At 38.9% G+C, this 12362-nt stretch overlaps 1 protein-coding gene across 1 annotated transcript; it reads right to left on the reverse strand.

The window, feature by feature from the left end:
• Positions 1-2873: 2873 nt before the first annotated feature.
• On the reverse strand, positions 2874-3801 carry LOC149499181 (uncharacterized). The gene is made up of 3 exons (XM_089722150.1): positions 3694-3801; positions 3427-3612; positions 2874-3206 (listed from the first exon to the last, which is right to left on the reverse strand). Exons 1-3 carry the CDS (start codon positions 3799-3801, stop codon positions 2874-2876), a joined length of 627 nt encoding a protein of 208 aa, XP_089578276.1.
• Positions 3802-12362: the final 8561 nt, after the last annotated feature.

Genomic DNA, 12362 nt, shown 5'->3' on the forward strand with positions numbered 1-12362 from the left:
TGGAGATAACTCCGTGATTCGGTGGACTTGCCCTTGGTGGAGGATTAGACTGGTTATTGCCAAGAGCATGAACCTCAACTATGTGCTATATGCTAGTCTTGATTGCTCCATGGCCTACTTTCTAGACAGAGTCAACCACCAGTATGGTGGCGTTCAGCATGTTCCCAGAGTCCATTACTTCGAAAGCGGTCCCATGATGCAGAGTCTGTTGACCAACCTAGCTGATCATTGGCAGAATCGAAATACCTTGTACATGGGTCAGGGGGTGATGCATGAGATCGTGACACCCGAGTATGCTGATTGGTTTTATTCCTAGTGATGAAACTGGGTCTTGGAGGGGTTGGTGTTTGATGATCCAACCACTGTGATGATTGCTGTTGCTACTTTTCTTTTTATTCAATTTCCTTTATTTCGGAGGGCTATGAACTCCCAATCATTGTATCCTTTTTTTCTCTTTCTTTTCAATGAATAATTAAATCGGTTCTCTTCTTATTGATTCATGTTTTCTGCACTTAGAGAAAGCAAAAGACAACAACAGATCTTTTCTTTCGAAATTATTTGCTGGATTAGCATTTGGGCCTCCTGCCCTTGGATTAAGAAATGAAAGCACATTAAAGTGGATTATTTAATTACGGACAGAAACTTACATTTTTATCACCTGTAATATTCAAAAAGAGATAAGATATCCAACTCCCTCATGTATGCATGAACCTATTTAAGTGCTAGGGATTTTATTCATGGTTTTTCTTTATCGATCCTTCCAAGGAAATCACCGAGAAAATAGCATTTGACCTCCTGATCGCCGTCCAAAAGAATCCAACACTCAGGCAGGACCAACAGCCAAAAATCTTCAAAACAAATTAGCAAATTCTGACCAAATAAGCAGAGAGGAAGGTCTTGTAATCAACAATCATACCCCAGAAGCAAAAGGGAAGAAAAATCTGAAAATCAAGCTCTTTATTGATCTTACTTCTTTCAACATCATACAGAAGTAAAAATAAACTACTTTAATACAATAGTCGTTCATTCTAACTACTCATTCGCCTATTCTCCTTCTAGTCAGGTTGATGGCATTGAGCAACCAGTCGCAAGTATGTCACAAATGCTTGGCATAGATTTCGCATTTAAACTAAGCACCATGCGTTAATCTCAATTTTTATTTATTTATTTATTTTTTTTAATGATCAAAATCATCATCTCAGACATAGAACCTTTTCATCTAGTCTTGATTAACGATCCGATTAAAAGGCTTCCCTTCCATAGTGACCAATTCAGCGACACCCTTGGCCAACAGCTTCTGAATTCTGAACGGTCCATGCCAGTTGGGTCTAAATTTCCCTCCAGGATGACTCTGGGCTTCATGGTCTAACAATCTGACCAACACTAAATCTCCATTTTTCAAAGCCCTTGGATGTACCCGCTTATTACCAATTCAGCGGCACCCTTGGCCAACAGCTTCTGAATTCTGAACGGTCCATGCCAGTTGGGTCTAAATTTCCCTTCAGGATGGCTCTGGGCTTCGTGGTCTAACAATCTGACCAACACTAAATCTCCATTTTTCAAAGCCCTTGGATGTACCTGCTTATTGTAGAAACGAGTAATCCTTCTCTTTCTCATCTAATCTTGGAATCTAGCATTCAATATTTTGCCATCTAAAAGTGCCAGATCTTCATATCTTTTCTTGACCCACTCTTCTTCGATCAGACCAGCTTCCACAAGAACCCTAAGAGACTTCTTTTCGAGCTCTACTGGTAACACTGCCTCCATCCCAAATACAAGCTCAAAAGGAGAAGCTCCATTCACTGATTTGGAGATAGTTCGATGCCCCCACAGTGCGAAAGGAAGTTTCTCAGCCCAGCTTCTATACTTCTCGCACATTTTGGACAGAATTCTCTTAATCTCCTTATTGGCGGCTTCCACTGCACCATTAGCTTGAGGTCGATAAGGAGAAGAGTGGTGATGCTTAACCTTATATCTGTATAACAACTGACTGACGTTTGCTTAGAAGTGAGAACCATTGTCTGTAACTATGTGATGAGGAACACCATAGCGACATAAAATGTTCTGCTCAATAAATCTAGCCACCTGTTTGGCAGTCAAAGTTTTGTAGGACTGAGCTTCAATCCATCTGGCAAAGTAGTCCGCAGCGACTAAGATATACTGATGACCATTTGATGCTGCCGGCGTGATCTTGCCAATAACATCTATAACCCAGGCTGAAAAAGGCCAAGAAGGAGTTGTTGGATGGAGCTCAACAGTAGGCAAATGATTTTTGTTATCGTGGTACTGGCAGGCTTTGCAATGACAAACATAACTGACACAGTCACCTTCTATCTGCACCCAAAAGTAGCCTTGCCTCATAATCTTTCTGGCCAAACTCATGCCACTCAAATGAGTACCACAGACTCCATCATGGATCTTCTTCATTATCTCTTCTCCTTCCTTCTTGCCTACACATTTTAGAAGCATTCTATTCCAGGCCTTCCTATACAGTTCATCGTCGGCTAGGACATACTTCAAAGCCATTTTCCTTCTAACCGATCGGTTTTCTTTTATTGCATCATCAGAAAAGGTTCCATCTTTCATGTACTACATAATATCCATAAACCAAGGTTCTTCCTCTGACTCAACCTGATTCACAAAATGTTCTTCATAGCATGGCATATTTGCTGCGGTAATGAAATGGCTTCTTTGGGATCTTACTCAAATCCTGCCACGCTGAGGCTAGGTTTGCCAAAGCATTTGGGATTCTGTTATGAGTTCTACCTATGTGAGTAAAAGTGATCTTGTCAAAGAGTGCTGCTTTCTTTAACAAGTATTCAACATAGGGCTTCAGCCTATCTTCCTTAACTTTCCATTTTTCACTGGCATGTTCAATAAACAACAGTAAGAAGAGACTCGATTCCCATAATACATGCTTCGTATTCTGCCGTATTGTTGGTGACTGGGAACAACAACCCTCTGCACATTGTTTTCACCTCGCCATTGGGCGCTTCTATCACAATACCAGCTCCAGCTCGATTCCTATTGGCTGATCCATTAATGTATAGTTTCCAGACCCCTTTTTCAACACATAACAAATGTTCGTCTAGAAATTCTAGTTCCCATGGTTCATCATCTGCGATGGGATTCTCAGCCAGTAATTCTACAACAACCCGACCTTTGACCGTCTTCTTTGTGACAAACTCCGCATCTACACTGGACATCTGAATTAACCATTTGGACAACCGTCCTTCTAAAGTAGGTGTTTTCTAAAGATACTTCATAGGATCAATTTTAGAAACAAAGGTGATCTTGAAAGAATCAAAATAAGACCTCAACTTCTTGATCGACCACACCACTGCTATACATGTCTTCTCTATCAAATTACACTTCTTCTCAATAGGCAGTAATTTCTTACTGATATAATAGATGGCCCTTTTCTACTCCAGCAGCATCTGGCTGTGCCAACATAGTTCCAACTCCTGCATCCTCTACAGACAAGTATAGAATCAAAGGTTCTCCCGGTTTAGGAGAACTTAACACTGGTGGATTCATCAAGTAATCCTTTATATGGTTAAAGGCCTTCTGACAACCCTCGTTCCATTTGACCGGCTGGTTCTTCCTAAGCAACTTGAAGATTGGAGCACAGGTAATAGATAATTTGGAAATGAACCTGCTTATATACTAGATCTTCCCCAAGAAACTTCTCACCTGATGCTCTATTCTCGGCGGTTCCATGTCTTGAATGGCTTTTATTTTATCTAGGTCAATCTCCATCCCGTTAGGTCCCACAACAAAACCTAACAACTTCCCCTTCATTACTCTAAATATGCACTTTTTGGGATTGAGTCTTAAATTGTATTGTTTGACCCGCGCGAAGAACTTTTCCAACATCTCCGTATATTCTTCTTGTGTTTTTTTCATGATCACCATATCATCCACATATACCTCCAATCCTTTATGGATCATATCATGAAACAAGGTTGTAGCCATTCTCTGATATGTTGCTCTGGCATTCTTCAACCCAAACGGCATCACCCTATAACAGAAGGTCCCAAAATCGGTAGTGAAGGCGGTCTTGTGCTTGTCAATTAAAGCCATCAGGATTTGGTTGTACCTAGAGAATCCGTCCATAATGGAATAACATCCCATTCCTGCAGCACTGTTGATCAGAACATCTATATAGGGAAGTGGGAAGTCATCTTTGGGCGAGGCTTTGTTTAAATCTCTGTAGTCGACACGGACTCTTAGTCTCCCATCCTTCTTAAGCACAGGGACTATGTTTGCTAACCACTCAGGGTAATGCACTACCTCCAAGAAACCTGCATCTAGCTGCTTCTGAACCTCAGCCTTGATCTTGTCTTGCCACTCTGGTCTGACCAGTCTTCTTTTCTGCTTTACTGGCTTGATATTCGGATCAGTAGGGATGAAATGCTCTGCAATTGACCTGTCAATCCCCGACATATCAGCATAACTCTAAGCAAAGATTTTTAAATTCCTCTCGAGACATTCTTGGAGATCCTTTCTGAGCTCAAGCTTAAAGTCTGATCTGATTTCGATTATTTTGGGATCTTCGGCGGTGCTTAGGTTAAATGCGAAATGATGGAATGCATTTATGTTAAATATGTGTGTGGTATAATCAATGCTATGAACACGACAATCAGGAAAACAAGAAAACAAGTAATCAAAATTCACTTCCATTGATTGAAATAGTAAAGGAAATCCATCCAGATCGTTCTCAATGCAACATTCAGAAAAACAAAAAACAGGATTCAGAGCTTGTTCAATACACTCAACACAACTATCTTTAATGGTTTGTACTACTTCATCGGCACCAGGAGCATCCTCAGTCTCTAGGGCAGCTTTTTCTTTCATCTCTGTGTGCTTTGACATCTCCAGCATCTTCCTCTCAGCTTCCTCTGCATCTCTTAGTGCTAGCAATGAGTGGAGGATCCTCGCCTTGGACTTCTGCTCTTGAATCATCTTTAAAGCTTTGTACCCAATCTCGAGAAAGTCTTCAAACTCTGGCATCTTCTAGGACCATTCTGACCCACTTCCTGCCTGAACCATGCCAATCATAAATTGTGTGCCATCCACTAATTGCTCAAAGGAAGGCCGTGGAGACTTGATGATCTGTTCCTCAAAATCTATCATAAAAATCTCCAAGCCTAGATACGTCTTTCCTCTGCTCTGAAACACTTCGAAAACCTCTAGGATAAAGAAAATCCTGTTCAATCTCGGCTCTTTCTTCAGAGACTGAACTCACACTTCTCTTTCTTCCTGTTCTTTAAGTACCCCAAACCGTATCGGTGCTTCTGACCACATGAAGATGGCACTGGTTCAAACCTGCCTTGCAAATCTCGGCCTAACCCCTTGCCGTACTTCCACTGCATTTTCTTCATCATCTTTCAGGAGAACTGCACTTTTCTCTTCAGTGATTATAACGTTGTCAATTACAGCTACTTGAAATCCAGATAAGGGCACAACTGCCTCTAAACCTTCCACAATAGCAACATTAAGTTCTTCCTGAGCATTAATCATTACAACATCAGTGCCCCAAGGTATCTTGACCTTTTTGTGCCATGTGGATGGAATCGCACCCAAAGGAATAAGCCACGGCCTTCCCAATAGTAAAGCATAATTAGCCAAGATGTCCAAGACTATCACTTCCACTCAACTCTCTACTACTCCTGTTGAAATCTTTGCTCTGAATATTCCCTTAGCACTACGCATGGTGTTATCATAGCTTTTACAATCATGGTAGATGGCTCGAGCTCCGACTCTTCAATCTTGAATTTGGATAACATTTTTATTGAAAAAACGCACAATGCTGACCCATTATCAATCATCACATTACGGGTCTCTCTTCCATTAACACCAACTTGGATGTACAGAGGTTTAAAATGGTTCCTACCTTCGGGAGGAAGATCGAAATTGAAGAAAGTTACCTCACCTATCCTCCGCTGCAGCACGTTAATCACATCCACACTTTGAATTCTTGCAGGAACTCTGACGAACGTCATAGCCTCCAACAGAGCTTCTCTATGTTCTTCGAAGCTACCAATAAATCCCATAATGAGATGTCAGCCTTAGTCCTCTGTAATTGACTTAGTACTGAATTTGCTGTCACCTCACTCGGTACTCGATTATGGCTACTTTCACCTATTTCAGTAACCTTCTTCTGTGCTTTATCCGCTTCAACTTCCTTTTTCTTCTCTTTGAGTTGCTCTTCACCCTTCTCTGATATCTTCTTTTCTGTCCCATCAATGACAATTCCATTTCCTCTGACCAGGGAATTGTTGTTAGGATTGTATACATGACCGCTCCGGGTCAAACTCTGGACACCAACTTCATTCACATCATCATCACTACTGTAATACCACTGGTTCACTTGATCAGCCAAACTGTTCTGAATTGCTAGTTGAACCTGTTCATCTTCATTGTCTGGTATCTCCCCAATCTTGACTGTGATACTCTTTTCTATCTCGACTTTCACTGGCTTCCTTTCCACTTCTGCTTCACTGCGCAGTCATCCCAAATGTTTGACATAGCACACATCCTCTCTTCCAACTTCGCCTCTGCCAATACCAACTCTTCAGGCAAACCACTTCCAATCGCATTAACTGATCCACTTGTTTGAGACTTGTGAGATGGATAGTTATACTGGTACTGCGACAAAGGATTATTCCGTGTGCTCAGCTTACTACGCTCAGAAGGCTTAGAGATCTTCCCACTATCTATCAAATTTTGTATATCATGTCTGAAACTGAAGTAATCATCGGTAGAATGACCTTTGCATTGATGATACTCACAGTCTTGATCAACAAAACTACCCCGAATAGGCCTAGACAGATCAATTGGTAACTTTGACAATACACCATTCTTGATGCAAGATCTCATAACTGTGCTTAAAGGTCTACCTAAATTAGTGAATTCCCTTCTCATTTTCTCATTAACAACTCCAACTGTATTGCTACTCCCCGACTGGTTTGTAGCAGCATTACCAGCATTTCTATTCTGATCACCGTAGGAAGACTGATAATTACCAAACCCCCGACTTTTCTTTTTCTCTTCGTTGTACATCTCTTCAATATTTAATCCAGCCCTTTATACTAGAGAAAAGTCGGTGAGAGGTTGAGCCAACATCCTCTCCTTATAATAAGGTAATAAGCTTCGACTAAAAATCCGGATCAACTCTTGATCCTTTGGCCTCATCTAGACCATAAACAACTTTGTTCTCCATCTTCTATAGTAATCGGAGAAGCTTTCATCCTTCCCTTGCTTTAAACTCTCCAAATCGCAGAGACCAAACTCATCAAACTATCATCTATTTAAAAATTCTTGAGAAAAGCAGTCTGAAGCTTGACCCAATCTCTCTGTATCTCCACATCCAAACCGTCATACCATTTCTGATAGCTCTTGTGCAACGTCTGAGGAAATGCCCGTAACACATCCTCTTCATCATACCGGTTCATCTAGGCAACACGAATGAACTCAGACAAATGAGACCTTGGGTCATTATCTCCTTCGAATAAGGTATGTTTAAAGGTCTTGGAAGAAGTAGAACTTGTGGGCTTCAAGACATATTCGACCACATGAAAATTGGTGACTAGATCTTTTTCTTTCAAAACAAACATCTTCTCCACTTATCCTTCAATTCTGCTAACTGCTTTATCAGATCGTTCTCAACCGGACTAACATTACCAACTTATGCTTGGTTACCCAAAGTGGGTTCTGGAGCCTCCCTTTCCACAACTACAGGAGAAGACGGTTGATTACTTGAAGAAGGAGGAACCTGATTCTGTGCCCTCTCTTGAGCAAAAGCAGTGGCTATTATATCAGATGTAGCCTTTAACTGGGCCGGAGAAAAATCAGTCTCATTCACACCACTGTCAGCCATCTCAACTACAACCAGATCTGAACCAAAAATCAAACCAGACAAACTTAAACTAACCACAGAACTAACCAGAGCACGCTCGGGGATTGGGGACACTCTGACCAGACGTTGACCAGGATGTCGGTGCCAAACTCCCGAAGTGATTTCTCGGGACGTATCAATTCCGGCTGATAGATAAAAGGACCTAAGTTAAAGGGGGTTCTGCATGTATGCATAAAGAATATAGGCACATAGGATGAGAAATGCAAATCTAATGTGCTAATAACCAGTATGGAAATAAGATCTCGTTTTTTACGACTGGACCTAAAATTCTGCATGAATAACATAGCAATAATTTACTTTGTACTCAAACATTTTCGGCATTATCTGTCGTCGACCGCTCCTTTTGGATTTTACAGTCGGCTATTTTCTCTCGAGTCCCTAATTTTTGCCTTGGAATGAAAGAATTCCCAAGCGAGATATTTCTTATTATTATTTTTGTTTTTGTGTCCTTACTTTTTACCTTGGAACAGATGGTCCCAAGCAGGATCTTATTTTGATTAATTACAAATTTTTTGCAATCTCACGCTTACTTTCAAATAACGCGAGAAATGTGAAAATTCAAAGGAATCGCAACCCCTTATAACTCCCTTTTCTTTTGGATATCAATTCACTATAAATGATTGCATTATGTTATTCAAAACGAATTAGAGGTCCACTCTCAAAATCAAGATCAAATGTCCATACCGAAAATTAGCTCTTATTAATGCATGGCTGAAACGAAAATATCACGTGATGCATGAATGTCACAGCATATGAACAGTTTATAACATGCAGGGAACGGGAGTTGGGAAATGCATGCCTTCCAACCTTATCTCTCCCGCACACGAATTCCGTTGGTAAAAATTTCGACATCTGTTTCCTAGGATTTAGTCTAATCTCGACAACCAGTAGGGGGTTTTGAGATTGGCGATATAAACTCTCGGAATGAATGCGACAGAACAACAGCAAACAGACTCAGGTTTTCCTTATAGGGAAGTGACTAGGGCTTTCAACTACATGCATGGGCTTTGATCCATTGGGCTTACAAGGTCTGGGTTCCGCAAACAGGATTCGGGCTTTCACGTGGGCATACTCCTTTTGACGCACTTTTTAAGGTACTGGGCTTGCGGTTGGTAAAATTGCTAATTCTCGGGTGGATGTGCCTAAAACGCAAGGTTTAGGCTGGATCCACCTCCGAAGTTGACAACAATACCGAGGGATAATTTCGGGTAGAAAGTGGTGAGAAGAAAGGAATGCAGTATGGATGCAAGAACTTAGAAAAATAAAGGAAAGCAAATAAACAAACAAGGACGATTAAAGAATTTTTCGACGGCTTTCTAACTAATTTTATTTCCAATTTTAGAAAACGTAGGTTTTTAGAGTTAATTCCTAATTACAACCGATTAATTATTAAAAATAATCGGGGATTAGCGGGTGCATGTCCCTAGTGAAGTCGCTAATCTGTTTTCGTACCACACCCCCGGGTGACTCGAAAACATCCTTTTTATTTATTATTTTTATGTTGTTTATTTTATTTTGATGTGGAAAGTAATCTTATTATGAAAAATGGTGATAAAACACTTTATTGGATACAATGCCGATAAATCGGTCTTATAAACAGTTTTTGAGTCGCCACCCATTATTTCGGCAGTGGCACCATTTTCAATTTTATTTTATAAAAATGACTCCATTTTAAACCCAATTTTATTTGAGGCCAAATTATTAAAAAGACTGGTCAGGCGCACCAATGCGATTCTGGATAAGGGAATTGGGTACGTCGGCCCGTTCGAACCGACGCACGGAAAAACCGTCCTCTTTTAACCTATAATTTCTAATTTATTTTAGTTAGAAAAGCCAAATTATTTATTTACTTAAACCCAAACCAAATGAATTGGACCAAGTTCTTATATGAAAAATTACTTAATCGCCCCAATCAAATCCAATTATCGCATTTATAATCATTCAAACTAAAGCAATTAAATCGAATAAATAAAAGACCCGCTCTTGCCTTATGGTTCAAGGAGGGTAACAAACCGAACCTAAAATACATTCTACCTGATTCAAAATTAAACCCAAAAACCAAAAACCAAAATCATGCATAATTATTATTTAGCACCTAAATCACATTTTATTTTTTAATTTAATCCTAAACATGCAAATTATTAACAAATACATAAATTTAATTTCATTTTTCATTCAACCTAAAATTGTAAAATTCATACAAGTAAATACGCAAAATTACATTTTAGTACTCTAAACTTAATTAAATTGCAATCTGTTCATAATTGGACATCTTCGGATTTATTGGAGAAATTAAACTTCATTTTGAGCAAAATTTATTATTTAAAAAAAAATTATTTATGGAATCTTAGAACAGTTGCATCACGGATCTTCTAGTTCCGTGATAGATCTAATAGTTCCGTGACGGAACTGTCCCTAAAACTCCAGATCCATTAGAAACTTATTTTAAATCCACAATCTAGAAAATAGAACATTGGGTTTAGAAATAAAATTTTAGATATGAATAAATCCGTCACGCATCTTTCAGATCCATTAGTTGCGTGACGCAACAGCTCTGGCCCAAGCTTATTTTTCAAATGATTTGTTTAGATCATTTTTTTTTTCTAAATATGCTTTAAGAAAACCTAAAATGACCAAAGATGAACAGAATACAGTTTAAAGAAGCTTAAACTACTAAAACCACAAAAATAAATAAAAATACAAAGAAGGGTAAAGGAGTTACCTAATCCTCAGATTGAGGATTGTAAGTGGCTTAAATGCCTTAAAAAATGATAGTTAAGGCCTTCCAGAAGCTTTATCACCAAGGATTCCAACACTTATTCTTTTCTCTTGATTTTTTTCTTTTTTATGATTTTGTTTTTACCTAAATTGATATCTAATGAACTCAGAAGAGTCTCTGGAGAAAAATATAACTGAAAGTGAGTTTTTCAAAAAGCCCCCTCAAATGAGAGAAAAAGATCAATTTATAGATGTAGGGCAGCAGTGGGTAGCTGCGTCAAGCAGCTTACGGCTACGTAACAGATCTGGTTAGATGCGTGACGCAGCTTCCTTTCTGGACCACAGCCACGTGTCGCTCAGACAGAATAAAAAACCGTTATATCGTCATTTTTGGTGACGTTATACAAATCCGAATTGCATTTGGATTAGAGCTGCGTGACGCAGCTGACAGTGCCGTCACGCGCCTGCTTAGCTATGTGACGCAACTTTGACCCAACCAGAAACTTAAAATCGGTTTAATTTAAATCCTTGGATTAAAAGACTTCTAGATAGCATTAACTCTTCATTCCGCATCCTCGTATCCTCATTGGATCAAGCGGGAGCATAAAGACACGCGTCAACAGTGACGGATTTTGGTTGTCAGCAATCCATCAGTATATTAATTTACTAACCGAATTTATTAATTCATCAATGGAAATTTCCTTTAGTAAATACCGATCTTTTTCTGGTGTGTGATTTAAAAATTGTTTTTATATATATAAAAAAATTTAACATATAAAATTTTCAATATAAATTAAAATCTTAAAAATAAAACATATATAAAAAAAAACTTATATTTTCCTTTTATTTTAGATGATATTTTTATTTAAAAAAAATTGAAAAGTTGAATAGAGACAAAAAGGAATAAGGCGTAAATTCTTTTAACTTTAGTTTTATTTTTAAAGTAAGTATGTTTTTTAATGATTTTATTATAGTTAAAAATTAGTTTAGCAATAAATTTTTTCAAAAGTCAATTTATTTTATTTGAATAAAGTTAAAAAAGGAAAATCGATCTTTGAAATACAATAATATTAAAAAAGCCTTCTCCGTCATGATTTCAAACTACTTAGATTTGCATTATTGCGCATTGAAATATGCAAAAAATTATAAAGTAAATGTGGATAAAATTATAAAAGGGTTGTAAAAGGAAAAAGCTAATCCCCTTTAATGTCTTCTCTCATGCTCTCTCTCGCGGGAAACCTCGAGAAAACTGCCTCTCTGTCGCCTATGGATGATCGTCCAACCAAGATGGTTAAATTTAGAACCTAGGATGAAGCAAATATGGCGCACGACTCCTTGGAACGAGAACCGCAAAGGATTAAAGGATTCTTCTATTGTTAACGGGAACCGTAGAGGGTCCTTAAACCCTCTATTTGAGGATGACAGAACCACCGATGACATGGATAGTGTTATACATGAAAAACATGAGAATCTACCTGAGGAAGACAATGCAGACTTAGGGTATGAATTACAGCCTGAAAACCTTAACCCTAACCAGAGCTCTGATGATATTAGGGTAGGTAAGTCTGGATCAATCCTCCGAATCATTCTTAGGGACAAAGCACGAGATATTATTTGCCGACCTTGGGAGAATGCAGTGATTGTGAGATTTAGGAGGGGATATTGGCTACAAAGGGTTCTGCACCAAGATTCAAAAAGTTTATGGAAACCTTGTGGGGCGTAT

This window comes from Jatropha curcas, chromosome 1 (assembly GCF_041381405.1).
Source record: "Jatropha curcas cultivar XTBG-Jc1 chromosome 1, XTBG_Jcur_1.0, whole genome shotgun sequence".
In the NCBI taxonomy this organism is placed as follows: Eukaryota; Viridiplantae; Streptophyta; class Magnoliopsida; order Malpighiales; family Euphorbiaceae; genus Jatropha; species Jatropha curcas.

Bases quoted from the DNA above. Each gene is read 5' to 3' on its own strand.
- LOC149499181 (XM_089722150.1), bottom strand. From the start codon at position 3,801: ATGAAGGGGAAGTTGTTAGGTTTTGTTGTGGGACCTAACGGGATGGAG. The intron at 3,613-3,693 runs GTGAGAAGTTTC...CCAATCTTCAAG, and splicing joins CGCCGAGAATAGAGCATCAG to TTGCTTAGGAAGAACCAGCC. The intron at 3,207-3,426 runs GTAGAAAAGGGC...TGGTTAATTCAG, and splicing joins CACAGCCAGATGCTGCTGGA to ATGTCCAGTGTAGATGCGGA.